General features: G+C 40.0%; 1 protein-coding gene across 1 annotated transcript in view; it reads right to left on the reverse strand.

Moving 5' to 3' along the window:
• The window catches only part of TBC1D4 (TBC1 domain family member 4), a 154241-nt gene that overhangs the window by 63367 nt on the left and 63428 nt on the right, over positions 1–27446 (reverse strand). The window contains exon 2 of the mRNA XM_074962041.1: positions 552–1145. Within this exon, the coding sequence (XP_074818142.1) occupies positions 552–1145 (594 nt within the window). The remainder of the gene's footprint in view (positions 1–551; positions 1146–27446) is intronic.

Raw genomic sequence — 27446 nt, forward strand, 5'->3', positions numbered from 1 at the left:
TTATTCCTATTCTGGAAATGAGGAACTTCTTAGCATCGCTGAAATTTAACATAAAAAGAGAAGGAGTCAAACTGCACATTGTTTTTCACAGCTTTAACTACTTGTTCATTTTAGTAATACAAAAGGGAGATTTTGTTCGCTCTGTTCAAAAATATTATGGATAGAGAAATCAATCCACAAAAGCACTTGAAAGAAGTCTGAATATTAGCATCAGATTCTAAGACAAAATACACTGGTCTCTTAAATTTGATGTTAATATTGTCAAATTAACAGATAAGCAATTATATTCCCTTCAAGTTTACAAAACTCATATGTTTTAAACTTTAGCTTCCCCCAAAGTAACTGGGATACAAATTATTCAATATTATTTAGAGTCTCCCCAGTATGGTTTCATGTATTGTAATACAAAGTAGAAAAGCAAACGATTTTTGGCTTAACAGAAATTGTTTGCATAAGAAGTTTCAATATGCAGCAGTGACAATAATTGTCTAAGTCAAGCTCTCCTAATTCTATTGTATGCATGAAATTGTGAGTACTGCTATGACACCTACCTGAAACAACATTGTTCTGTTCTTCTCAGAGTCTGAGGGTTGAACATGACTGGGTGCACTTGCATGTCTCCTGCGTGGCTGTGTTTTCAGGCTGGTATCATGAACCCTCCTTTGCATAACTGCAGTGACGCTGTTGCACCGGGAGCGGAATTCCTGCTGCTCATCAAAGCCAGAATCCTCCAAAATTCGCTCGGGGAAAGAGACACGGGTGCCAGCCAGGTTGGTCTGGCCTCCAATTGTAAAGATCCCAGTGTGCCCGGTGGTGGTGCTCGTGCCATCTAACTCCTCAAATGGACTATCTGACGGAGAAGTTGGCACGTCTCCTTCATACAAGGTTAAGTCTGAGCTGGAATCTGTGCTCCGCTGCTCACTCAACAGTTTCAGGCGCTGGCGCTCATGTAGACTGAATTTCTCAATGCACTCATCAATTAGAGTGGAGGGGGCTTTCTTATGGGCCACAGTCACCTTTCCACAGTACAAAACCTCAAATTTTTGGGAATTGTAGAAGGCATCTTCACTATCCTTACCAGGCTTGGCATCCTCTTTCAGGGCTGCTTTGGACACTTGCCTTATGCTGCTGATCACATCAGGAACCTGGGTGACAATTAAAAATCTTCATTAAGGAAACCAGAAATTAAAGACCAAAGCCACAAATGTCCAACACGCAAGGCCTTTAAAAAAATGGATTAGAATTTGACTGAGTAATAGAATGTCAGAGAAAATCCATCATGATCCTCAACTGGATTTGGCAGAAACGGCTTTGTTAGTACAGCCCCAAGGATGTTCCCAATAAGATTTCAGTCTTAGGCAACATAAATATTCACGCAACTAACAGTTTAGCTACTGCAGTATGTGCTACCAGCTTCATGCCTTGAAATACGTAACTAGTCATTCCTGAATCTTGTATGCACCCTTTCAGACGGGGAAACAATGTCAAGTATTTTTCTAGAGCCTTACAATTAAGCTACTAACAAACCCTTTAATACAGTAAATCAGGCATACCAGCTCCAACCTCTAATTGTGGTGCTTTGTACAGCTGCAGAGGAAATTGTGGTTTTGATTTCCTTGGGAGCAAGGTGTACAATGCAAAGCTTCACGTACACAAGGCAACAGAGCAAGATGTGTGCATTTCAGGGATATTAATCATACACGTGAATTTTGTAGTCTCTCAAAATACTACCCTGTTAATCCTATCAGTGCATAGAAATAGTGGGCTACATTCACAACTTACATTATTGGCCACAACATAATTAACTTCACTGGAGTTGCAAGTTCATATCTGAAAATCCTGATTTTTCCATCAGTTACTAAAACCTGGTAGCTTTACTGACTAGAGTGATTTTTTTCCCCCTTCAGTATGTTGATTTCTTTGAGTGCTCCCAGTTATGTTTTGGCCTCAAAGGCAGTCTGAGCAAAGTATGGCAAAGGTATTCTTACAGAGATGCTTAATTGTGGAACTTGCTTCCTATTTCTATTCAGAATGACCCATCTGTTTACAGCATTTAACACTATACTAAAAGCAGCATCTCATCACCTCTGAAATTGTTTCTCTACATTATGGTTTACTGTAAAAGCCTTCTGACACCCTGATCTAAGCTTTCAGATCTCGAAGCATTAATCTAACTCTTGTCATTTCATGAGGTACCAGCTGTTAAAATTTGGAACTGCGGCTGGGTGGGGGGGAGCGGGGGAAGGGTGATGACAATTAGGCAAGGTAGTAATCAGAATGAAAATTTAAAGGATCGCACTTCTCATCTAATTAGTTAAAGTTATGTATTTAGTATTGATAAATCCTCTCAAAAGTACTTTCAAATTTAAATGTTTCCAAGTGCAAGATGACCTACAGTGGACAAATGAAATGAAGTGGCTAAACTATGAAGGAAATAGAATATTTTCTATGCTTAATTTCATAGGGCTGTTGTAGCTCCTCTTGAGTCCACAGGAAAAAACTACTTATGAATTGGTCTCAACTGACCTTTCAGATTTCCTTGAGGGGAATGTTTCCTCATACTCCAAATAGCATTTACTTAAAGTTACTGAAAAGTACTATACTGACAACATTACTAAATTACTTGTCAGCAGTGCTTTTCGGTCCACCAATGAAAACAGTAGATAGACCAGTACAAAACTTTCAGGGCTAGAAGTATGTCCCAGCACTGGTTCCAGGATCAATTTATAGTGCTGGACTTGGTCATCAACATACAATAGGCCTTATTCTAACAAAGATACCCATCAGAGAAGGTCTCTCATGAAACTGAAAAAGTCCTCTGAAACACTGCATGTTAACTGGAGGTAAATTGAAAAGCTATTTGTCAAACTGTGAGCCTCATGGAATATTGGGTAGAATGGTAAATTGCATAGAAATGGAGACTGACAAAAAATAAGCTTACTCAGATGTGTTGTAATGGAGAAAGATCATTGTCTGTGCGCTAATACAAAATGACCTCATGTCTAAACTGGTAATAAGGACTTTGAACACTTTCTATATCAAAAAACTGCCAAGTAATAAAGGGACATCAGCCAAAGGGAATAGGGAGTAAGCACTTCAATGACAGATGTGCCAGACTGACCCCAAAATGCTCACCCCTGTCAGCATGAGTGCAGGAACAGGCACATAAAAATTCTGTTTAAAGCTTTTAGTCTTGCTGAGCCAGTCTAAGAGTATTCTTTTGAGTGAAGCCCTGGAAGCTCTTAGAGAACATAGAATAGGCATGCTGTATTCTGCTTCATTCATTTACTTTTCTAACTTGCATAAAGCTGGATGCAAGATCATTATCCTCTGGAATTACTGAGAGGGTCTTTGGGGATAAGTGCTGAGAGACATTCTTCAAAGTCTGGAAAACAAGACTCAGGAGTCAGAAGTCTAACTAAGAACAGAAGATACATCTCTGGAAGCTGTGTCAAAACAGTGGGCACAGAAACTCAGTCATAAAGGACTGGGGTAGGATGCGGTATTCCTTGGTACATGGGAGGGTGGGAGGGGGAAGAGACAGATCAAGATGGATGGAAGATAACAGAGATGTAGTCCTCAATGAGAACAAAGGCCTCTGATACTTTTGGAAAATGTTGGTTTAGAAATCAAGTTAAAAATACTGTACTGCACATTACCACAAGTGCAGGCTTCAAAAAGAGTACAGTGAAATTTAAATAGCCATGTTCCACTGTATTGGGGTCATGCTGAATCTGATCAGCATATACCAGAATTTAATAGGCAAAATACCTTTAAACTAAAAGGGAGGTGGACTTTTAAAGCTGGTGATTTACGTAAGGATTTTAATAGGCTGTAAATATTTTATTAATTAATCCACTTCATCAAACTGGATGTAGTTGCTAGTGATCAAGTAAGGAGAGAGGAGCTGTGATATTTTCAGTGTGCTGATGATACTCTGCTCTGCATCTCCCAAGGTCCACATGAGACAGCAGCTTGAAAGTAGGCAAACTAGCTGCAGCTCAGCCCAGAGGAGGCAGCTCTGAAAGCCAACCAGAAGAAAATTACAAAAGATTAATCAGGGGGACTGTTGTGAGGATGTGTGACTGCCTCTTGTAACGCAGGCTTCACTTACAATTTAGAGCTCATATTAGAGCCAAGGCTGCTGCTGGATTCACAGGTAGCAGCTGTTGTGAAAAAGCACTCTCTCACCCCTCCTGCACCTGGCTCTGGATTTTCCTATGGGATATGGATCTTGTAGGCTACTGCAATGCACTAGCTGTAGGCTGCACCTTAAAACCATTTACTGTAGAAACTAAAGCTAGCATAGAACGTGGTTGCAACGCTCCTCAATGGGAGCATCTGACACCAGCGCTCCACCTTAGCCAGAGGTCAGATTTATTAAACATTTTGGACATTCTCCAAATATATATCTTTGATTGTGGGTGTGAGAGTGGAAGCAGGTTGAGAGAGAGACAGAGAGAGAGAGAGAGAGAGAGGTTAGATATGGGGCTATTACAAGCCTTTTGGAATGGAGGGTAAATATCTTTTTTGTGCAGAAAGTATTACAAAAGGTGTACACACACACACACACACACACACACACTTTTTATTTTGTATAGTGTAATTTTAAATGTAGAAGTTCTCAGAACTTTGGATAGATACTTAAATAAATAGATTAAAGTAAAAGTTAGGAATCTCTGTGTGCTTTACAGATACAGATACACTTTCACGCTGGAATCCTTACTTATCCCAGTTTAACTACCCATTATGGTATTAGATGAAAGCATACGATCATTTTAAAAAGACAAATACAGTGGGGAAAAATACATATTAAAACTTACTGACAGGACTTGCAAACAAGTTCAAGTAGTGTTTGTGAAAGTTTTAGCGTAGGTGTCTAGCATTAATATCAAGTATATAACAGTTTTGCTTGTTGTTTTTAAAGTGGCAGAGCTGATAAAAGTTTAGACTTTAGAGACTACCAGTTTTGATAAATGATGCATGCTGCAGCAAAGAAAACAGCACAAAGGAAAACCATTGTTACAGCTCTAGAATGGGACAAGTAACTCCATGGCAACATTGGATCTTCTCTTCAAGAATACAAGCGACTAAAGAGTTTAGAGTCCTAGTAGACTGTTCTCCCTTCAGTATTCACAACTACATTCACTGAGGGGAAGAATGGACCCCAAAACAATATATAGTACAAAAATCAGAAAAAGTTTACAGTTTCCACCAAAAAACTAACTACAAGCAGGTTATTCACAAAGATTCAAAAAGCACAAATTCATACTTGTTACATATTGGCATAAAAAACAGCTAAATGGGTTTTTAGATTTCACTGTGAAATATAGGGAAACTGTAATGCCTTATTAAGTTGATTTCTAACTTCATAAAGCTTCTAAAGGGAATTTAAGCATCATGAAGGCAAATTGTCCCAGTTTATTTAAAAACAACAGAAGTCCACTATTCTTATGATGTGTAAGAGAGACTTACAACCTAGTATTATTCAGTCAGGTTTAATGTATTGAACACCTTCTGTTGTGAGTAGAGGTCACTCAGCTCTAAATTGAATCACACATACACACAGAGCTTCAACTTTACTAGTATGTCAGATATATTTTGTATGCAGTGTTGTTGTAGCCTTGTCAGTCGCACAATATTAGAGAGACAAGGTGGGTTATCCCATCCCACCTAGTCACAGACATATTTTCAAAATACATAGGAAGCAGAAAGAACACCATACATCAACATTTGAAGAGTGGTACCTTTGGGTTTGGATCCCAGTTGAATAGCCAAGGCATTCTCAGAGTACACTAAAGTAAATGACAATGTTTCTAACGAATAGGGGGTACTTAATAATAGATTTCTGCTATGAATAAAAGCACAGAAAGCTTCTCCCACTACAGAAGCTGGGAGTAATTTCACTACGTTTCCTCAGACAAACACAGTTCATTATATCATACTCCAGCCCGTCACAAGGCCTCTAGACAGTAACCGTTGGTGCTTCAAAAGCCAAGTGCTCCCTGATTTGCCACTGGAACCACACAGGCTACATAGGATTTGAACAGCCACATTTTTATCTTAAAAAATAAACAAACAGTACATGTTCTGATTACAGTTAACAGGAACAGAGAGATTTCTGACATCTACTGATTTGGGAACTAATAGCATCAAAATCATATTTTTAGGGAACCTGTACAGACATCATATTTACATAACACTTATAAGAGTCTCTTTATGAGGCTTTCAACCTCTGACAGATTGAAAATTCACAAAAATAATTAAAAAAACAAGAGAGGACCAGTATAATGAAACAAGGAAGGAATCCATATGGTCTGCTGAAGCTAGAAAACTTTCAAAAGAATAACTGGTGAAGATGTGAAATTCTTTTATGTTCATATTCACAGTTAGCTGCACAGAAGCAAGTGAAGACATTTTATAACATAGGGCTAAAGTAGGTGTGGGCAAACTTTTTGGCCTCAGGGCCACATCTGAGTATGGAAATTGTATGGCGGGCCATGGGGATAGGGGTGCGGGAGAGGGTGAGGCCTCTGGGGTGGGGCCAGAAATGAGGAGCTCAGGGCTAGGGCTGAGGGTTGGAGTGAGGGTGGTGGGAGGTGAGGACTCCGGCTGGGGATGCAGGCTCTGGTGTGGGGCCATGGATGAGGGGTTTGGGCTGGGATCAAGGGGTTCTGAAGGCAGGATGGGGACCAGGGCTTGGGCTGGGGTGCAGGGGGTGGCTCAGGGGTGCAGGCTCCTCGCAGAGCTTACCTCAAGCAGCTCCCAGAAGCAGCGGCATGTTCTCCCTCCGGCTCCTAAGCAGAAGTGTGGTCAGGCAGCTCTGCGCACTGCCCTGTCCGCAGGCACAGTTCCACAGCTCCCATTGGCTGTGGTTCCTGGCCAATGGGAGCTGCAGGGTGGGGCTTGGGGTGGGGGCAGCATGTGGAGCCCCGGCTGCCCCTACGCATAGAAGCTGGAGGGGGGACATGCCGACTGCTTCCCGGGAGCTGCAAGGAGTCACGGCACATGTGGACCAGGGCAAGCAAGCCCTTAACCCCGCTCCCCAGTGAGACGTTGAGGGCCAGATTTAAAAGTCTGATGTGCTGGATGTGGCCTGCAAGCCGTAGTTTTCCCACCCCAGGCTAAAGTTTACTCAGTTACACTGGTGCAACAGAAGATAAGTCTGATTTACTAAATTCTATCTAAAGGAATCTTATATAAATTATGCAGTAATAAGGAAAAGGCCACCTTACAATTTACAAGCTACGTTGTCATTTCAAATTTGAATCTGCATGCTAATAAGTAGAATTGAGCAAATTATTGTTTTTCCAATTTCATGGCTAACCAAAGAAAAAAATCTGAAGAAAGTTTGGTTCATTTAGAACCAAAAACTAATTTTTTTCCAATTTCTCACCAAAGCAAAAAAAAAAAAAAAAAAAAAAAGTTTGTTTGGGTTGATTCAATCTTACTTTTCAAAAATGTCATTTCTATTCAACATTTTGTTTAAAATAATATTTTTGAATCTATTTTGACATTTCCAAAATTTCTGTTTTATTTCCAGCCAAAATTATTTGCCAAATTCAACCCAAATTTGCAAATAATTTCAGTGCCCCCTGGCATCCAGGGGTAACTGGGTCACAAGTGGCAGAGGGCATAAATGGTGCATCGGCGTTTACAGGAATCCCCTGCGTCATCATAACTGGAAAATGTATGTAAGGATATTATTTTTAAAAAGTTATGTATCTATACTGTGTTCTTAAAGTATAAGAGACAAGGTGGATATAGCAATATATTTTAGTTCTAGGGGTGTAAGAGACAAGCTTTTAAGCTTCTCTGTGAGACTTGGAAACTTGAGACCAACACGACTACAACATTGCAAACAACATTCTTAAAGTCTATAAGTTAAGATAGGTCACCAGGAGGTGATAAACAGGTTCTGGTCAGGCAAGCGGTAGTAGATACTTATCACCCTGGTGGGTTATTGTGTATTGTGAGACTTACAATGTAAGTCTACTTGCAAAGGGAGCCACCAGCTGATCAAGATTGCAAAGCTGACAAGAGATCACAAAATCTGAAGGAAGAACACACAGCAGGGAGGGTGTCCTGTTTATGACAAAGATCAAAAAATTTGTCTGGTGTATCAGGACAATGCAAGGAGTCACATGATATCCTTCACCTAGGGGACAAGCTGCCAACATGCTTGTCTTATGAACAGAGGGTCACAGCCAGCCTGGCTATTTAATTTCGGGAGAAAGACTTTGGATGAGCTAAAACTTCTTTACACAGTAAAATGTCTCGTTAGTTAAGTCTAGGCTCTAGAAAGTACTTCTCAAATCTCTATTCTTTGTTCATTAAAGAACTACCCGTTTTCACTATTAACAAATCTAAGCGCTGCGACTTAAGCAGAGCAGTAATCCTGGGGTGAAGCCAGTAACTTGGGGGTACTGTTCCGTTGGGAGTAGTGGATCTGTGAATTCTGTGAGGGTCCAGTGGACCAGGGGCTGGACACTCCAGGGGGACGCTTGGAAGATTCGAGGGCTGGAGTGTGCCTATCACTAACTTGCAGAGGGAATGTGGGTTTTGGGTTGCAAAAAGGGGGCTCCAGACTGGGCTGGCACTGACTGCAGCTTCAAGGAAGTGGCCGCCAGGTCCCTGCGGCCCCTAGGCGCATGGGCAGCCAGGCAGCTCTGCATGGTGTGCACTGCCTTTGCAAATGCAGGCACCACCTCCTGCAGCTCCCATTGGTTGCAGTTCCCGGTCAATGGGAGCTGTGGAGCCAGTACTCAGGGCAAGGGCAGCGTGCGGAGCTTCCCTGGCCGCCACAGTGCCTAGGGGCCGCAGGGAACTGGTGGCGGCTTCCGATTGCTGTGTGGAGCTAGGGCAAGCAGGGATCCTGCCTTAGCCCCGGGTTCCTGCTGCGCCACCAACTGGACTTTTAACAGCCCAGTCAGCAGAGCCAACCAGAGCTGCCAGGGTCTCTTTTCAACCGGGCTTTCCAGTCGAAAACTGGATGCCTGGCAACCCTAGCTTTCCGCCTGGCTTCAAGTGGATGTGTTTCCATTCAGGTCTTGACAAAACTGCTTCTCAGCTGTGGGCAAGAACTGTTACACAGAGATGTAGGTCTTCATTATACTACCAATGCACACTCACACATAGTAAGGTTCTACATGTGAAGATAATACAGTCTATTTCCAAAAGCAGAGCAGAGTACTTCCACAGTGCAAAGGGGAAAGAAACATTTTAAACAGGGAAGCTAGAAATTTTAAAATTGTCATGAAATACTTATCTCATTTTAGAAATGACTGATGCATTTTGATTTTAATGAAACTCTGAGCATAGTCAGACTGTAATTGCTGTGTAATATATAAAATCAGACAACAGTATTACATGATTTGCCTGTGGAAACACTAAAGCAGCTAGCTTATTTTGAGCGGACAAAGTAAGACATGTTCCTTCCTCAGAGCTTTTAATCTAAACAGATACCATAAAGTACACAGACCATAAGAGAAAGAAGTCAACAGGCAAAAGGGATTATTAGGGAGGAAAAGAATACATGGAACAGGTGACTACTTGGCTGGTTGAGTAGACATTAAAAGAGAAAATCCAAACTATTTAAGGAAATACTGTGGCAAACACAACATACCTAGACAAATTGTTAATAGTTTTCAACTCTTTACAAAGAATATATACAGAAATATTTTCTTACTGGGGAATTCTCTCAATTCTTCCACTAAGTATTTTGAAATTGGTAGCCAGTGTTTGAAATTCAAGTTATATTACTCTCCTTCCTTCAAACAAAACCTATGTTTTTATACCAGTCTTCCTTTTAAGCATTATATAAATCAATAGAAAAATCATGTGTCCCACTGGAACAGAAAATGCCTATAGTACTTTAGATACAAGTGTCCTATGAGCACGATAGCATTATTTAAATAAGTAAACATCTAAAACATCAAACTATTTATTTTGAGCATGTGGAAATAATTTCAGGATTTGATTTCCAAAACAGATAAACCCTTAGAAAAGGAGAGGTTTCAGGGTTTAAGAGTAGCTCGTTTGACTTGACGTTTCATACTGTATCTCCTCAGTCTTATGTGTCCTCCATTTCTCCTTCAGTCTTTGAAATTTTGTGCTTTCGTACCTTACACTAGATATTAAATATACACATTGCTAGTGAAAACAGAGCATTTATTATTGTCCTTTTGACTAAAGATGCAAGTATGTCATGCAACTTTCAGCCCTCTACCACTGCTAGCATGTGTGTGCTTCTTTAAAGCCTTAACTTTTTTTTTTTTTAAATTGATCTCCTGAATGGCTAATGCATTTGCTGCATTCCAAGTCATAAATTTTGCAAGGGAATAATAGATCCCACTCTGTCCACTGTTCATTGCATAATAATGGTACTGTACAGCCAAACTTTATTGAAGTTGTAGAGTAAGCTAACAGGGGCATGCCAGATAGACCAAAAGTTATATGTATTTTATAATGAATCCATTATATCAAGATATCAAGGTTCTGATTAAAATTCATCTTCTTACATGAAAAACTGGTAGGTGAGGATTCAAGATACAATTCTTTTCAAGAACTATCAAAATATTCACCCTATTCAAGGTAGGCATGGATCTTATTTTACCCCTCTCTCTCTCTCTCCTCTCCCCCCACTCTTACAACTAGAATTTCATTAGCATTCCAAGTAAATAGGTCTGAGACAAATTCACCCCTTATGTACGTGGGTATAATTCTGACTTCAGTGGATGCCAGCAATGATTTGGGGCCTTTGCATCTTACTCATTATTCCCCTTCTGTCAAAAAGGATTAATGTGAAGAAAAATGTACCACAGCAAGAGCCTCAGACACCTCATAGTCCTCCAGGGATCTCACTAGGCCAATATATTGACCTTGGAGATGCTCAGTTACTATAAAGATGGCACCAATACAAAGGTTTAAGTAGACAGAGGACAGTCTTCACTTCCTAGAAAAGTCAGAAACTTTTCCAGTGGAATCATTAACTGTGAGCCTCCACATCAGGCTAGTAATTCACCAGTGATTAGTAAAGAATTTGGATCCCCAATCCAAAGAACAATTTCCTTTGACTACTTTACCTGCACTTGTAGGAAGTGAGTGATATCCTTCAAAATTCATCAGTACGTGGTATCATGACAGGACCTGCATTGCTATTAGGCAAAGAAGTTATCTACCAGGAGGGAATCAGAATATAGAGAAAGAATGCTAAGAAGCAGATGCACACTTCTTACTAAAACATTCACATTTTCAACTTTATATTATTAGCTGCATTGCCTAATGACCTTGAAAACAAGTTCTCTCCGTCAGGTAAAGTATGGTAATGTTTGCAAGTATTTAAAAAAATCTCCCTATGTACAACTATGACACAAGCCCTCACTAGTCAGAAGTTGGGATGATCCTGTAATGTTAAAGATTTATTCAGCTACAAAGTTAGTGGTTGAAATATTACAAACATCGTAGATGACGAGAACATGGTAGTATAATTTCTTCTGAAACCACTGAAACAGACAGCAAATGATATAATTCAATGTCAGCATAAGCCTTGTACTGTAAATAAAGAACAAGACAGCTATAAAGGTGATCTTGAATATGGCATTTTGAGCCACATAGGTTCCACTAACAAAAAAAATATTATATATATAATTATATTATATATATATATATATATATATACACACACACACACACACACACACACACACACACACACACACTCTTCCACAATTTTAGCAGATTCTTGCAAAATAGCCTGAAGTGTTAGAACATGAACAAAAATATTGAGTGTGGCAGTTATTTCTCACTGGAATGGACTTTCTTCAACAAAACCTTCAATGATTGTTGAGTATCTGTCAGAGGCAAAGGAAAAATCAAATTAATGATAATGTGCTGTTATTCAATCTGTGATGGAACACCAAAAGCTAAGTGACCTCATTCAAAAATGTGATAATCTAGTTACAGCCTTCAATCACTGATTATTATTCCTAAGGCTACCATATAAAGACTTTCTGAATTGCTCTTAAGTTAATTGTGAACAAAATTTTAGCTAATACATTTAAAGTGAGTTTAAAAGTTCAAAATTACTTCAAGCAAAGATTTTAAAATGGAGAAATATTGGTTTTTAAATGGTTTTTAGTGATGAAAAACTTGGCCATGATATCATATAAATTTTATTTCATTTTGCTTCCATCATTGAAATTGCAAAATAACTTTACACTAAAACAGTTAGAGAACTGATCAGCAGGAAGAAAAAAAATGAAGTATTATATGCAAAGGAGAGGCACTACACTTATAAAGGAGTTTTGAAATGAAAGGACTTGATGAGACAAAGACACTAAGCTCATTCCACAGAGAAAGAGAGACCTATAGGAGAAGACTCTTGCACCAAGTATGAAGAGTTTGTGGATGGACCGAGGCTACTGATGGATAGGTGAAGGAAGGGGTGTGAAGAAAAAAGAGGGATAAGAGGCAAGTTCCTGGAAAGTCTTAAAATGGAGCACTACAATATTCTGAGACAACTGCTTGTGCAGTCCAATGATGAAAAGTTGCACTGAAGGAAGAAGCATTTGTAGTCAGCATTCTGTAGTAAATACTAGTCTAGGTGAATATTCAAACATTTAGTGCTCAATAGTTAATACTGAGTTCGCAGTTGCACAATACTTTAACAGTCTATAGGTCAGCAATCTGGTCTCCTTGTGGTTAGTTCTCCACACTGTCGTGAAAGATCCAAAACTTCTTCAAGCTTCTGGATTTAGTCATGCTCCCTAGTTCTGCCAGGGATCAGATAGCTGCAAAGGCAGAGTCCTGAGAGCCTGGTGAACCCATATGCCACTGGTGTAATATGGCAAGTCCCAGGTTCCTGTCTAGACATGGATCTAAAAATCCATTTTCCAAAACGAAAAACAGTATGTTGCACTCGTTATGCTAGATTAAACAGCAGCAATTGCATGACATTTCAGTGTGGTCTTTATTTTGAAGCATGCTGTAAATGCCATTGACCCAAAGGAACACACTTGGCGGGTGGCAGTTGATAAGCTTTTCAGAATGACAACAACTGATGTAATGGTTTTCACACTACCCAGGCAGTTACTTCAAGTACCTTAAGATGTTAAAAATAGATGTGTGGGTTTTTCCAGTATAAGCCACGATCAAGAAATTATTATATTGTTTTCTTCCTATAATTATTATTATTATTCAGTTTACTGTGGCAAGATGGCTGATCTAGTTTGGTGGGTCCTGCACTTTTCTTGGCGGGGAGCTAAGATGCCATCCTTTGCCCCTGCTCTTGGGTGCCGAGGGCCCCGCTACTAGCCCGGGAAGGTGGTAGAGGAGGGAAGCGGGGGAGGGGTCTGGGTTTGCTCCTTGCTCTGAGTCCCAGCCCCTGTGGGTTTCTTACCCTCATCCCCCTTAGGTGGGGTTACCCTCGGTCCTTAGATACTGGGGGGAAGGGAGTCTCCCTTACTCCAGTTCTCAGGTCTTCCAAATCTCTCAATGCGCCTCCAAGCTCCAGTCCTTCCTCCTCCTCCACCTCTGTGTGCCTGACTCAGTGGGTTTTATTAGGTTCCTAACAGGGCTTTAATTGACTGCAGGTGCTCCAATTAACCTGCAGCCACCTTCCCTAGTCTACAGGGAACCATGCCTTAATTTGTCTTGAGCTTATATATTTCCCCTCTAGCACTCTCTCACTGCTCCCTGAGCCTCCTGTATCACATAACCTATATAGTGTCACTTTGGATGGTGAAACATTTGGCTTGCTGATCTATATCATGAACATTGGGATGTGGTAACTTGCTTATTCACACACTGAGAAATTACTATAAGCATTGAGCCATTTATTAAAATGGGAGAACACAAGAAAAGACGAAGCTGACAAGTTCTTAACCGGCAGCATGTCAACAGAATTTTCATATTGTGAATGTCTGGAGATCCTGTTCCCAATAAAGTTCTCACTGACTTTTAGCAAGCAGAATTTGGCCTTTAGCAGAAAGATTCAAAGACTGAAAAATAAGGTAGAATGTCAACTGTTGTCTCAGTGAAAGTGAATGAACTCTTTCTAGAACTGTCAAATTATGTTTCAGAAAGTTACTTCCTAATGTCATATCCAGGAAGACATTGAATGCAAACCTAGCTGGATTTTAGAGCTTTTCTTTCACTTAGTCTGGGCAGCAAGCTTTCTTCAACAAGACTATTAAGTGGTGGTTAGCAAAAGCATTACTGACCACAAAACAAGAAATCCTCAGAATAGAACTATTCTAAAATTTATTCCAAACCCAATCATCAGCATTAAAACCAGATGACAGAACAAGGAGTAATGGTCTCAAGTTGCAGTGGGGGAGATTTAGGTTGGATATTAGGAAAAACTTTTTCACTAGGAGGGTGGTGAAACACTGGAATGCGTTACCTAGGGAGGTGATGGAATCTCCTTCCTTAAAAGTTTTTAAGGTCAGGCTTGACAAAGCCCTGGCTGGGATGATTTAATTGGGGGATCGGTCCTGCTTTGAGCAGGGGGTTGGACTAGATGACCTCCTGAGGTCCCTTCCAACCCTGATATTCTATGATTCAGACATGCTATAACATTTTCTCTTCTGTGATCTAGCTTTATGGCATATGTTTCAGGTGTTTGTGCTAACTGAGATCTCTGGTGTTGTTCGCTTTCAAAGGAGAGATTATTAACATTACCTGATAAAAGTGGAACTCAAGCATGCATGCCTTCGAATTACAGCTGTGACACTGCCCAGAGGGCCAATAAACAAGAGCAAGACTTTTTTGTGATTTGATGTAGTTAGACAATTACACAGACAGCCACCAATACACACACTGCAGGACACTGAACTTGTAGCCAAGCAGGAAAAAGACCTACAGTACTTAATTAACTGGGTTTCTAATACTTTACTCCTTTACCATACTTGGCATAGGCCATGTGTGTTCTAGTATCTGCTTCTTTCACAAGCCTCAGGAATCTGGGTCTAGCTCAACACAATTCCTAGGGAAATGTGTGCCTACATTGTCAAAATAAGAAAATGTTCTTTCACAGGCAACTGAAATATTACTCTCATTCTCTAGCTAGCTTTTTAAAGGAAGTTACAAAAAACCATCAACTGAGTTTAACAGTCTGACAGCATTACTGTCTGCAGTGTTGTAGCAGCGTCAGTCCCAGGATATTAGAGAGACAAGGTGGGTGAGGTGTATCTTTTATTGGACCAACATCTTTCGACGAGAGAGAAGCTCTCTAGGAGCTCTGTGTAAGCTCGAAAGCTTGTCTCTCTCACCAACAGATGTTGGTCCAAATAAAAGATATCACCTCACCCACCTTGTCTCTCTAATGCCGAACATTAATCAAACAAACCAGCAATACTGAATAAATCTTCAACCGTAAATGATCCCAACTGGAAAGCAAAAGTCAAAGAGATAAAAGAAATAAGGTTAAGTCTAAGAAATAAAAGGAGCATAAAGATTCAGATTCTGCAGAAGGAACGTGATGTGTTTGACAGCCACGGTCTAGATCAATGCTAAGTAACAGCAGTTCTTTCTGCTTATTAGTCAGATGCCATGAAATGCACATCAAGGTAAATTCTAAGCACTTTACAGAATTCCTCCTCCACACACATACTCCTGAAAAATACTTCTTTTTAAAGCTTGCAAACTAGCTTGAGTTCTTGCAAAAAAAATTTCATGGCTCTATGCTGTATCAGAGAGCAAAATTGTGTTTCACTACCAAGAGACAGAGACTTTTATTTTCCCAACACCATCTCCCCAACTGTTTTTTTTTTGTAAGTGACTAACAAGTTTTAATTTGTTCTTTGGCCTATTCTGTATTTGTCCATAAAAGACAAATATGCTGTGTTCATTGACTTTATTGGGATCCATGATCCTTTCATAGCCTGTCACAGTACTTTAAATTAGATGCCAGATCTGTCAGCACCTGTAGCATTAACTATCCCAGGATCTTCCTACCAAACATGTGATGATTCAGAGATTCAGCATGTGTTAGCATCATGAATAGCCTGACTTAGGACTGCCTACGGATGCAACTATGATGGGTTTGGTCACAGAAACATGCTGAAACTACCTCTGAGCACGTTTTCCCTGCCAGCCTGGGATTCCAGAACCCTGCCTTGTCGAGCCAGACATGCTACTCCACTGCAACACAGACCCAGGTCTGGTTCCTGCCCTCAAAGCTGCAGACTTTAACCAAAAACTGCTCAGCAAATCACCTGTCTTCAGCACCCAGACACTCAGTTCCTAATGGACGCCAAACCCCAAATAAATCTGTTCTACTCTGTATAAAGCTTATTACAGGATAAACTCAAATGGTCTGCCCTCTATAACACTGATAGAGAGATATGCACAGCTGTTTGCTCCCCCAGGTATTAATCACTTACTCTGGGTTTACTAATAAACAAAAGTGATTTTATTAAGTATAAAAAGTAGGATTTAAGTGGTTTCAAGTAATAACAGATAGAACAAAGTAAGTTACCAAGCAAAATAAAACAAAAATGTATTGGGCTTAGATTTGCGTGTTAAGAAACTGAATGCAGGTAAATCTCACCCTCAGAGATGTTCCACTAAGCTTCTTTCACAGACTAGACTCCTTCTTAGGCTGGGCCCAATCCTTTCCCTAGGTACAGTTCTTGTTCGTTCCAGCTTAGGTGGTAACTAGGGGATTCCTCATGACTGGCAGCCCTCTTTGTTCTGTTCCACCCCCTTTTATATCTCTGGCACAAGGTAGGAATCCTTTGTCTCTCTCTGGGTTTTCACCCTTCCTTCTAAATGGAAAGGCACCAAGTTTAAGATGGATTCCAGTATCATATAACATGTTCACATGTTCTGTGAGACTTCATTACTCACTGGCTGTCACCCATATATACAGGAAGGCTTACAAGTAAACAGAGACAATTACAACCAACTGTCCTGTCCTAGTTAATGGGAGCCATCAAGATTTCAAGCCACCATTAATGGCCCACACTTTGCATAGTTACAATAGGACTTCAGAGTAATACTTTATATTTCTAGCTTCAGATACAAGAATGCTACATTCATACAAATAGGATGAACACACTCAGTAGATTATAAACTTTGTAATGATACCTTACAAGAGACCTTTTGCATAAAGCATATTCTAGTTACATTATATTCATATTCCAAAGCATATTTTCATAAAGCATACAGAGTGCAATGTGACAGCAACATGGCTTGGGCCTGTAGATGGTATCTCTTCTGAAGCTAACCAGGATGAGGGGAATTTTCTGTTTTTCCCTCATCACTAAGTAGAAGAAAAGTCAGAAGTTTGCCCATATTGCCTTAGTATACATTAATGATTGTAAGTGGACATTTTTCACCTTTTACATACCATGGACATGGGACTGTAAAAGGACATATTGGCATCTTAGGACTTGACTACTGAATTTTAAGAAGTAAGTATTTGCCTAATCTTCCATTCTCTAACAAGCTACATTTTCATGTCCCAAAGCAGTACTGTGCGGATTCCTGATTTTATCTGCTATGTTGGAATACAGTATGTTTTAGACATGCACTTCATTTCCACCACAATTTGCTCTTGCAGCCTTTTGAAAAAGCAGCAAATATTTCCTCCAGAGATAAGCAGCGACTGTGATTATCCATGTTAAGCCATATTGCTATGTCCTGGCTGTTAGAGTACTGGAGCGTATACGTTGCCATACTTTTCCACCTTGTCAGCAGCAATTTTGTTGTTGTTGCTAGATTCCCAGAAGGAAAAGAAAAAAAAACAAAACCATATTTCATCGGTTTCACTCTCCCCAAAAAGAAACCAAATAAACCAATCAGCAAAAACCTCCACTTGAACACCTACTCCTTTGCTAAGATAAAGTAAATGGAATTCCCAGGAACAAAAAATCTGCAGACCTGTTGACTGAGGCAGCTACCGGATTGACCAATTTGTAGGACCAAAGGCCACTTTTGACATCAACTGATCTGGTATGTGGCTTGTCCAGATTAATTCAAGAGAAAGGCACTTACTGATTCACAATCAATCAGACACGTACACATTTTATTAAGGATCATTTGAAAAAAACCTCAAAGGAATAAAAATTCCTAGTTCGTGGATAATTGAGCCTTGGGGTTTAAATTAATATCAGATTAATATTTGTCCATTGTATTGAAATATGAAGCACTCTAAGTGCAGCAACGTAAGAATAGGAGTATATCACCTTGAAAAAGTCTTGGAAGAATCTAGGAGAAGAGCTCATACATCACTACAACCATGACTGTTGGCTCTACAAACGAACTCAATTCTTAATGACAGTACTGTGAGTTTCTGGAACTCCCTTTCTTCCATTCACTGACTGCTTCCTGATGAGGAGCACACAGACCAAAACTTGTCAGACCATTAGTCCCTGCCAAATTACACAGATGCTGGACTAGGTTGACAGAACTGTCCTTCATTAAAGAGAATGCAGTTTAGGTGTCTGTCAGGAGGGCAGGAGACTATTGTGAAACATTTTTCGGCATGGAACACAGGCTACAGAAAAACAAAACACATCAAGCCTTACAGAAATTAGGGATGAAAGTGGGTGCTGTGATCGGCCGAACCTGTGGAAGTGGCAGGTAAACAAACTGGCCCAGCCTTTCCCTGAACAAGCGGCGGAACAAGTTTGGGAAACACTGGTCTAGTGATTTAAAAAAAACAAACAAACAAAACACAGTCAAACATTCATGGGTTCTGTTCCCAGTTCTACTGTCTTACATCTTCATAATATGGGGGGGGGGGGATGAAAACTTCACAAATGAATTTGCCATCATAATATAGTTGCTGCAAAGAGATGTTTGTAAGACTCAACAGTTGTAAAGCACTTTTGAGATTCACGTGACAGGTGCTCTGTGCATGTACAAAATATTATTCCAAGGGTGTGAAAGTAGCAAAAACTTAAGTTCTCAGATTTTTACAAAAATAGAGTACAACACCACAAGATGAAATGCCTCATGAGAGGTGCTAAAATATAATCCCTGTGCTAAAATTAGTACTTCTGAAAAGAAAAAGATGATCATCAGTGGGTTGTAGCTGTAATGACAGAGTAACTTTGCACTCTTTCAAAATAAAGATTTTGCAAAAAAGAGTGCTAAGCCAACTTCTTAGCTGGTTAGTGCTCAGCTGTTCTGAAAATAAGGCATAGATTTAGGTGGCTAAAAGGATTTAGGAGCCTTGTTTTAGGCATCCGGGTATGAAAGGTTTTAGTCCTTAATAGTTCCGATAGTCACAAAGTTTTGATCTGTCATCATCTGCATCATGGCTAAAGTATTAACAGGGCACAAGAACAGAGGGCTGAGGAATATGAAATAAAATAGAAGTGAAATATGTACATTGTTAAAAAATCTTCTGCATCCAGACCTGAACACTGATCTGATTCAGGCCCCGTGCTACCTGTTGTTGCCTCCAACTAGCATTTCTATTTGCTTCTTTTTCGGCAATTACCCTACAGAAGTGGTATGAAATGGAGACTGCAAGCATCACATGCTGTTAAAGTCAGAATACTGGGCTATTATTTCAATTGTAAAAAGATTAATAATTTACTGGAAATTTGTTAGACAGCAGACTACCCTCAGAGGGAGATCGCTCTGGCAGGGAGCCTTTCTAGACTTTCCTTAAGATTAATTCCTAACTATGCTCATTTACTTGTTGCAGGTTCCTGACTGGTTGGGTTAGAATTTCCCATGAAGATGTGGAAGATTTACCACACACACTTTCCTAGTAAAATTCAGGATGCCGAATTCCCACACTCCAGTGTCCATGAGAAAGTTCCATGTTAGACCAGGTTATCAGACCCTTTCTGATTTCTATTAAGAAATAACCAAGTTTTGTAAATTTCTACATTATGATTTAAACAAAGAATTATTTTGGTGTGTTATCACATACAGTATATGAGATCTGTCTATGACACGTTCTGCTATGGAAAGCCAATATATTTCTTTTATGATTTATAAACGTTCTGTTCTTTCCATTTATCCTCTAGGAAAGAAAGAAACATCAGATCTGGGTTTTGAGACGTTATTTATGTACTTAAGAATTAGAGATCCCCTCCCCAAACAGTACTTATTTATATTTTATAACCTTTAATAAACGTGTCTTTGAACTTTCTGGTATTTCACAGTAATGGTCATTTACATCCAGGCTAATGGGAAACAAAGTTGACAAATCTTTTAACTAGGAATTTTATTTTATTTTTTAATTAAAAAAAAAAAAAGACAGACAGACAGAGAGGTAGAGAGAGAGAAAATCCTCCCAAATGAACATCACTCTTACTTTGAAAGAGTTTACCTTTAGACATGAGAGTTTTTCTGTTGGGCTACAAATGAGAAATTCTGAAAATCAGACTTGACTCGAAGTTGCCAGGTGGCAACTTCTCTAATGTTTCAGTACGACTCAATTTGAGGAATTTTAATATTTCTGGATACAAATTCTTATATTTATAGTTGGACAAAACATGGTTCCCTGGTTTGTCAACTTTTACTGGGTTATGTTAATACCTATACATCTAAGCCATCTGGGTTAATAACTTGCTAAATAATATTTAATTGAGGTACCAGTGTATATGACTTAGAGATTTTTTGAATACTTAATTTTTGTAGTTTTTAAATTGGTACAAATCTTCCACATTCGCCAAACGAGCATCAAGGAAATACAGCCAAATACTACGTTCTTTTGTTTATTTTGTTACCATGGTACATAATATTAACATTTTATTTTCACTGCCTTGTTCTGCATGATTTTAGCATACAAAATAGTAAATTGAGCTTAAATTTAAAAGAATGATATTTTACAATTTCTTCTAATATTTATGTAATTGTAGTTCACACTCAGTAGTTTAATAAAAATTAAAAAAAAATCAACCATTGTCTCCCACCTCCAATTATTTGGCTGGAAACTATTACTAGCTCCAATAGAAGTTCTACTTTAAAATGGGTCTTGCAGGTGAAAGGGAGAACACAGACTGCTATTTAGAAGTAGATCACTTTACAAGCCCTGCATAAAGGCCAGCTTTTCAAAATCTGCTTAAAAAAAAACAAACACAAAAAAAACCTGTTGATTAAATTCTGCAAGGTTATTTTTTGAGCAAGCATTTACAGAGAGATGTCATTGCAAGGTTTTCCCTATGCAAAAACTTGATGTAAAACTATGGCCATGTAAACCAAAGGCTGCTTTGAAAAACTTCCCTGAAACACTAGTTTCAAAATCTGAATTACAGTATCTAAAGATTTTGAGATTAACGTCACACTGATCACTGGAAAGATCTGTTCTACATTGCACAAGAGGCCCCTTTCACCATTCCTTTAAGAACAAAGGTGTATTTATTACTTCACCACTTATCTGAACTCTACACTACATTTTCTAGCAAAACATGCACTGCTGTTGTGCGATAAAGAGCCCAGCACCAAACTGTGAACATGTTGACTGAACAACTTTAAACCCTCCAGGCAACACAGGAATACAAGCTGTTCTTTTAAACTAGTAAGTGCTGGTTAAACTCAAAATAAAGAAAACAAAAACCAATACACAGAGCTGAGAAGGTAACTCACCATATTCCTTGGCTCTCTAGTTCAGGGATGACAATTTGCAAACAAACTCTTCTGCCCACTATGCATGGCATGTATTGATGTGTATCTCCTAATAACTTCAGCAAGAGATATTTAAAGTTTCTCATTTAAATTAATAGTCTAGCATAACTGCATGCAAGAAAGAAGACAGTCAAGAAGAGGGAAGTAAACTCCTCCAAGATCAATTTACTCCCAAACCTTCAACCCAAGAACAACAGCACAAATGGAACCAACATAGGGAAATTAAGTTGTACTGCCACAGACCACCTACCCTTTACCTTGCCATTTCACCATTGCCATCCATCCCATCCTCAATCAACTTTCAAAATCAAGGCAGTTAAAGAAGCTAGGAAAATAATATGTAGGACAAACATTTTAAGAGAGCCTAAGTACCTTTAGCAGCCCAAATCCCATTTTCAAAAGTGACGTAAGCCTTTGGAAGCTTACATGTGACTGAGGCAGCGGGACTTAGGATCTTAAATGCCTACATCACTTTCAAAAATGGGAATTATGTTTTTTGAAAATTTTAACCATATCTTTTCTCCTTTAAAATATTTGTAAACCCTCCAGTCCTCAAATATAGAGCCATTTTTTTAAATAACTAAGTGACATCCATTCACTATTATTCATTCTTCTCAATATTATTTAATTTATCAAATCTGTTTTTTGGGAAGAATGAGACCACTGCAGCAAAGCAAATCTGAAAATAAAGTCCAGAGTACTCACATTTCCTTACCCGCCTCCAATCTGGTTTTAAGCCTCAATATATAGAGAGGCTATACCCGTCTCCTTTTAGTGATGGACAAAGATTAAGTATCCCTATGGTTTCCTTTTAGCTCTGTGACATACCTTTGATATGGCTGACCATCAGACATGTCTGTCAGCTACTCTGTTTGGCTTGGTCCATGAAGCCCCATCCTCAAAGAATATTATTTAATGCAGAATGCAACAAACCGACAGCTACTTAAAAGTTCTTCTTGCAAAGTTACTGTACACTTGTGCTCTATGAACAGCGCAGTATTGCGAAGGCTGCTGATTTGTTTCTAGGCACACTTCAATGTTGGTTGTGCTCTATGCTTTGGGTCCTAACTCACTTTTGGCCTCACTCCTCACATTTTATGTTGACATTTGTGATCACTTGAAGTGCTTGAACTAATACTAGCCCCCATATTTAAACAGTTTGGCACTGGCAGTGAGGTGTTTTGTGACTTCTCCAAAACTGGGGAAAAAAAACAAAACAAACAAACAAACTACAACTGTCTCCCCATCCCCTTGCCTAACAGCCTCCAGATCCACTGTCCTTCAGTACCTACCTCAAGTCTATCTGTTTACTAAGGATTTTACCAAGAGAGTGGGTTAGAGCTTAGTGAGTTCTTGGGCTGGTTATTTTGTTTTATTAATTCACACTGGTTTTTGCTCGTGTGTGTCCTGAAATACTGTTTGGTATGTGTATTTTATGAATAGAGATGTTAAATATGTTACATATCTATCCAGAACTTTATCCTTTGATGAAGAGCAACAAAACTGGACTTACTCATCATTTTAAGAAGTATTATATTCATGGATATAAATTAGCAATTGTGGATGGGTCATTACACAAAGTAAAACTATTTCCCCACGTTTATCCCCCCTGCTGTTCCTCAGACGTTCTTGTCAACTGATGGAAATGGCCCACCTTGATTATCACAACAAAGGGTTCCCCCCCATGCTCTCCTACTGGTAATAGCTCACCTTACCTGATCACTCTCGTTACAGTGTGTATGGTAATACCCATTGTTTCATGTTCTCTGTGTATATAAGTCTCCCCACTGTATTTTCCACTGACTGCATCTGATGAAGTGAGCTGCAGCTCATGAAAGCTTATGCTCAAATAAATTTCTTAGTCTCTAAGGTGCCACAAGTCCTCCTTTTCTTCTTCCTCAGTAAGAAATTGAAACCTTTAATTCATAATCAATCTCTTCCAATGGCGTTTAAAAATTAACTACAATTAAACACTTCCCAGTGCGCGTGTTTTCCTAAAGGATATTCTGTTAGGAGGCTATGAAGAAGGAACAGAAGATGGAAGATTCTGCTCCCTTTGGAAGAGATCATTGCCTGTTTGTGGGAGAGAGGGGAAGATGTACAAGCACCCCAGTACTACGGTAACAGGCACTTTACAGATGAATGTAGCCATTTCTCTCCACACATTCCCTGCCCAAGAAAAATCTAGTTTAAGTTTATAAAAGTAGCCTTTTGAATTAGTCTACAAAATTCTATTGTCGATGTTAAACAGGGAAGGATGAACACGTAAATGCAATACATAATGGGGCTTGCTTACCAACCAGAGCCTCGATCCTGACGTTGGATTTGTGTGAAAAGGACACTTGTTCAAATATGCTCAGCTGACTAGTAATAGTCTGCCAGTTCAGCTCTGATTGTAGCACCAAAACACAGAGATTAAACCTCTTCTGCAGTTTTTTGTTTGTTTTGTTTTTTTAAAAACAGGAGGCATTTTACGGCTTCAAAGGAATTCTTTACTTTGAGCAGCCTAGCCAGAAGAGGATGTGTTGTGCCCATGCTGAGTTGTGGTTCCAGGCATGTAAGAGATCAGAAAAGGACTCAAGAGTTTACTCAAGAACTTGACAAGCTGAAATACTTTTCTAGGTTATAGAGAGAGGTCTTCTTGTTAAGCAAGAAGTTTAGCAACTACTTTGGAACACAAAGGCATTTTATCTTTCCAAATAAGCTCTCAACACTTCTATACTTGCTTTACCAGAGCACATCAAACAATTCAAGGCAAATCAGTAAAAACATCCAATTCTCTCCACCTCATTTGGTTTTTTAATATAAAGAATGAAAGAGTTAAGTTTTTTTGATATCCAAGCTGACATTAAGTGACTTACCAATTTTATTCTGTTGTTAAGGAGAGACAGCTAATTATTTCTTAATGTGGTATTATATGCAATTTATTCTATAATATACCAATAGTTCTACTAGATATAATCAAGCTATAACATAAGCTTTCATATTTTCCCCTCTGTCTTCTTCCCTCTCCCAAATATATTTGATTCTCCTTGTTTTCTGTGGTTTAACTACTGTATTCTCCTTTAAAATAAGGATCACAGAAAAATTAAACAGTAGCGAATTATTTTCTTCCATTCCACCCACCAATTCAATTCCTTTGTGCCAAACAGTTTAAGTTACCTTTTGTTGCATGTCAAGGTTTCCTCAGGCACCATAGCTCTTTCCAAGCTGCAACAGCTCAGACAAGATGGCTCTCGAGTCCAGTTTAGGATTATTATAAATCTTAAAAAAGAGTTTACAAATCGCTCACTGGGGATTACAATTTAAAAAACAAAAACAAACATCACCACTCACAAAGTCAGAGATGTGGGTCAAGAGATATGCCATACCTCAGAGACTGCAGTGATGCAGAAAGCCAACATCAAAGTCAGTATGTTTTATGCAAGCCTGACTCGGTTTGTGCAAAAACTACTCAAAACATTGGAGATGCAAGTCAGAACAGTAACTAGAAAGACAGCAATAAAACACAGTTTCCAGAAAGGATTCACTGTAAAATGGCACCTGAAATACCTGCCAAATATTTTCTTCCTGAATGCTTGAAAATACTTCCAGAAAGTATAGTTCTCCAAGTTCCTACGCATAACCTTAAACAAGGACATACTATTGTACTACAACCTCTCCAACTGGGAAGCTATCATAACACTGTAGCTAACACTTTTGAATATATGGACTATTAAAAAGACTACAAGTATGTTTGTGATATAAACAGCATTCATTTGGATTGGTGTGATATATGTAAGGTGACTGTTGCCCCCTTACTAACATTCAGTGGGGGTGTTTTGGTTGCTAGCTCCCAGTACTAAAAGGGGAAGGGTCTATGGGAAATCAGGACCCTGAGACTGACAGCCCCCAGGAACAATGGGGAAGAGGCCAATGCTCCAGGTCAGCCTGAATGACAGGGCGGGCAGGCTAATCAGGGAGCCAGGAGGCCAGGGAGGTCCCGTCCTTGGCGTGAGCTGGATTTGCCTGGGTCACACAGAGTGGGGCCGAGCTAAGGAGAAAGCGGGCCCAAGGTAAGCTGGGGAGCAGACCTGGGCCAGATCCAGAGGGACCAGAGGCACAGCCCAGAGAGAGCAGACCCTGTCCTGGGAGCAGAGCTGCAGCCCCAAAGCCAGAGGCACAGCCCAGAGAGAGCAGACTTGCCCTGGGAGCAGAGCTGCAGCAACCAGAGCCAGAGGGGCCAGAAAAGCAGCCCACAAAGCAGGTCAGTGCTGGGAGCAGAGTCACAGAAGCAGCCTGCAGAGCAGACCTGTCCTGGGAGCAGAGCTGGAGCAACCAGAGGCAGAGGGGCCAGAAAAGTAGCCCAGGGAGCTGGAGGCAGAGCAGCAGCAGCAGTGCTGAGACAGAGTGGTGGAGCTGGGGCTGGAGCAGTCCGGAGCTGGGTGCGGTGAGCAGCGGGGAGAGCGAGGGGGACCCTGGGCAGCGGGCCCAGCACAGGGAGACGCCTCAGCCAAGAGGCTCTGCAGGCCAGGCTTGGATCGTAACCCCGACAGGGCGGGGACAACGCTGGGAAGAAGGGTCCTACCACTTAGACCCTGGTGGTGGCCACACGCTCTAAGAGCAAGTGTCCAACCCACAGCATCCCTACGGCACAGCCGGGGCCTGAGAAGAAGGCCTGGAACTTACAAGGAACAGACGGTGAACTGCCCCGACATTCCAGAGACACTGTTTGTGATGTTCCCTGCCACAGAGCGGGTTGATGTGTTTCCTTTAACCTTTCCCATTTTTCCTTTCTAAAATTAATTGTTGATTAAATAACTTACATTTGCTTTAACTTGTATGTAATGGTCAGTGCGTCAGAGAAGTGCTCAGTGCAGAGAGAGTACCCCGGAGTGGGGACACCCTAGCCCCGGTCCTAGGTGACCACAGCAGGGTTGGGGGTCGAGCCCCTCAGGAATCCTGGGCCAGCCTTGTCAGGGTTATGAGGACTCTGCTAGACAGGAGAGTGGAAGGGAAGTCCCCAAGGGCAGGGAGGACTCTGGATAAAGGAAGTGGGAGCGAGGACTCCAATCCTTTCGCTAGCCCACTTCACCGAGGTAGTGCAGAAGCCAGGAAAGTTCCCCACAATAGCAGGACTATTCCCCTGCTTACATATGCAAGACAGGAGTACCCTAGATTTGGCAATTCCTTTTTAGGAGTGGGCTTATGGGTCAAAGGGAAACAGTTTCTGGAACAGAAGGTATTAGTGTGTAGACTGCTTTACCTCAAAGCCACAGTCTCTGCTTCTTAAAAGCCAGTGTTTCTTTATTTAGTTGGGGTTTGTTTTGTTTTTTAAAATTATTCTACTTTGTTTTCTGTTTCGGGCACTGCATGATGCATTTTCTGTTTCAATGAGCTTTCACTTTAATGAGAGAAATAAAAATTAAACCTTTCACCTCTCGCTCTCAAAAAAAAGAGATTTAAGTATGGTTGTCTAAATTTGGTCATTGGCATTGCTGGACTACATCAGCAGGAGATATTTTCTTGTTTACACTTCAGTTATAACCTCTAATTCCTAGCACATTTATCAATTCTCGTGTGAAAAAAAGAATGCATGTGGTAATGGTGGCTTCCACATCCTCCACCACATAAACTCAAGTTCCATTTTGAGGAAACACTGCAGAATTTTCAAATTCTAATCTGTTGGTTAGTTCAATTTTATCACTTGAGAAAAGCGAAATACAGCAGACTAAGACCCATAAACAAAGCCTCATCTAAATCACATAAAACAGTGGGAAAATTTGTTCTGTAAAAATTCAGACCTTTAATTTCTCGAAGGAGAAAAGCAGCTTGTTTAAGTGTTACGCTTTATTCTTACAAGGCCATTCAAA

Source organism: Natator depressus, chromosome 1 (assembly GCF_965152275.1).
Source record: "Natator depressus isolate rNatDep1 chromosome 1, rNatDep2.hap1, whole genome shotgun sequence".
In the NCBI taxonomy this organism is placed as follows: Eukaryota; Metazoa; Chordata; order Testudines; family Cheloniidae; genus Natator; species Natator depressus.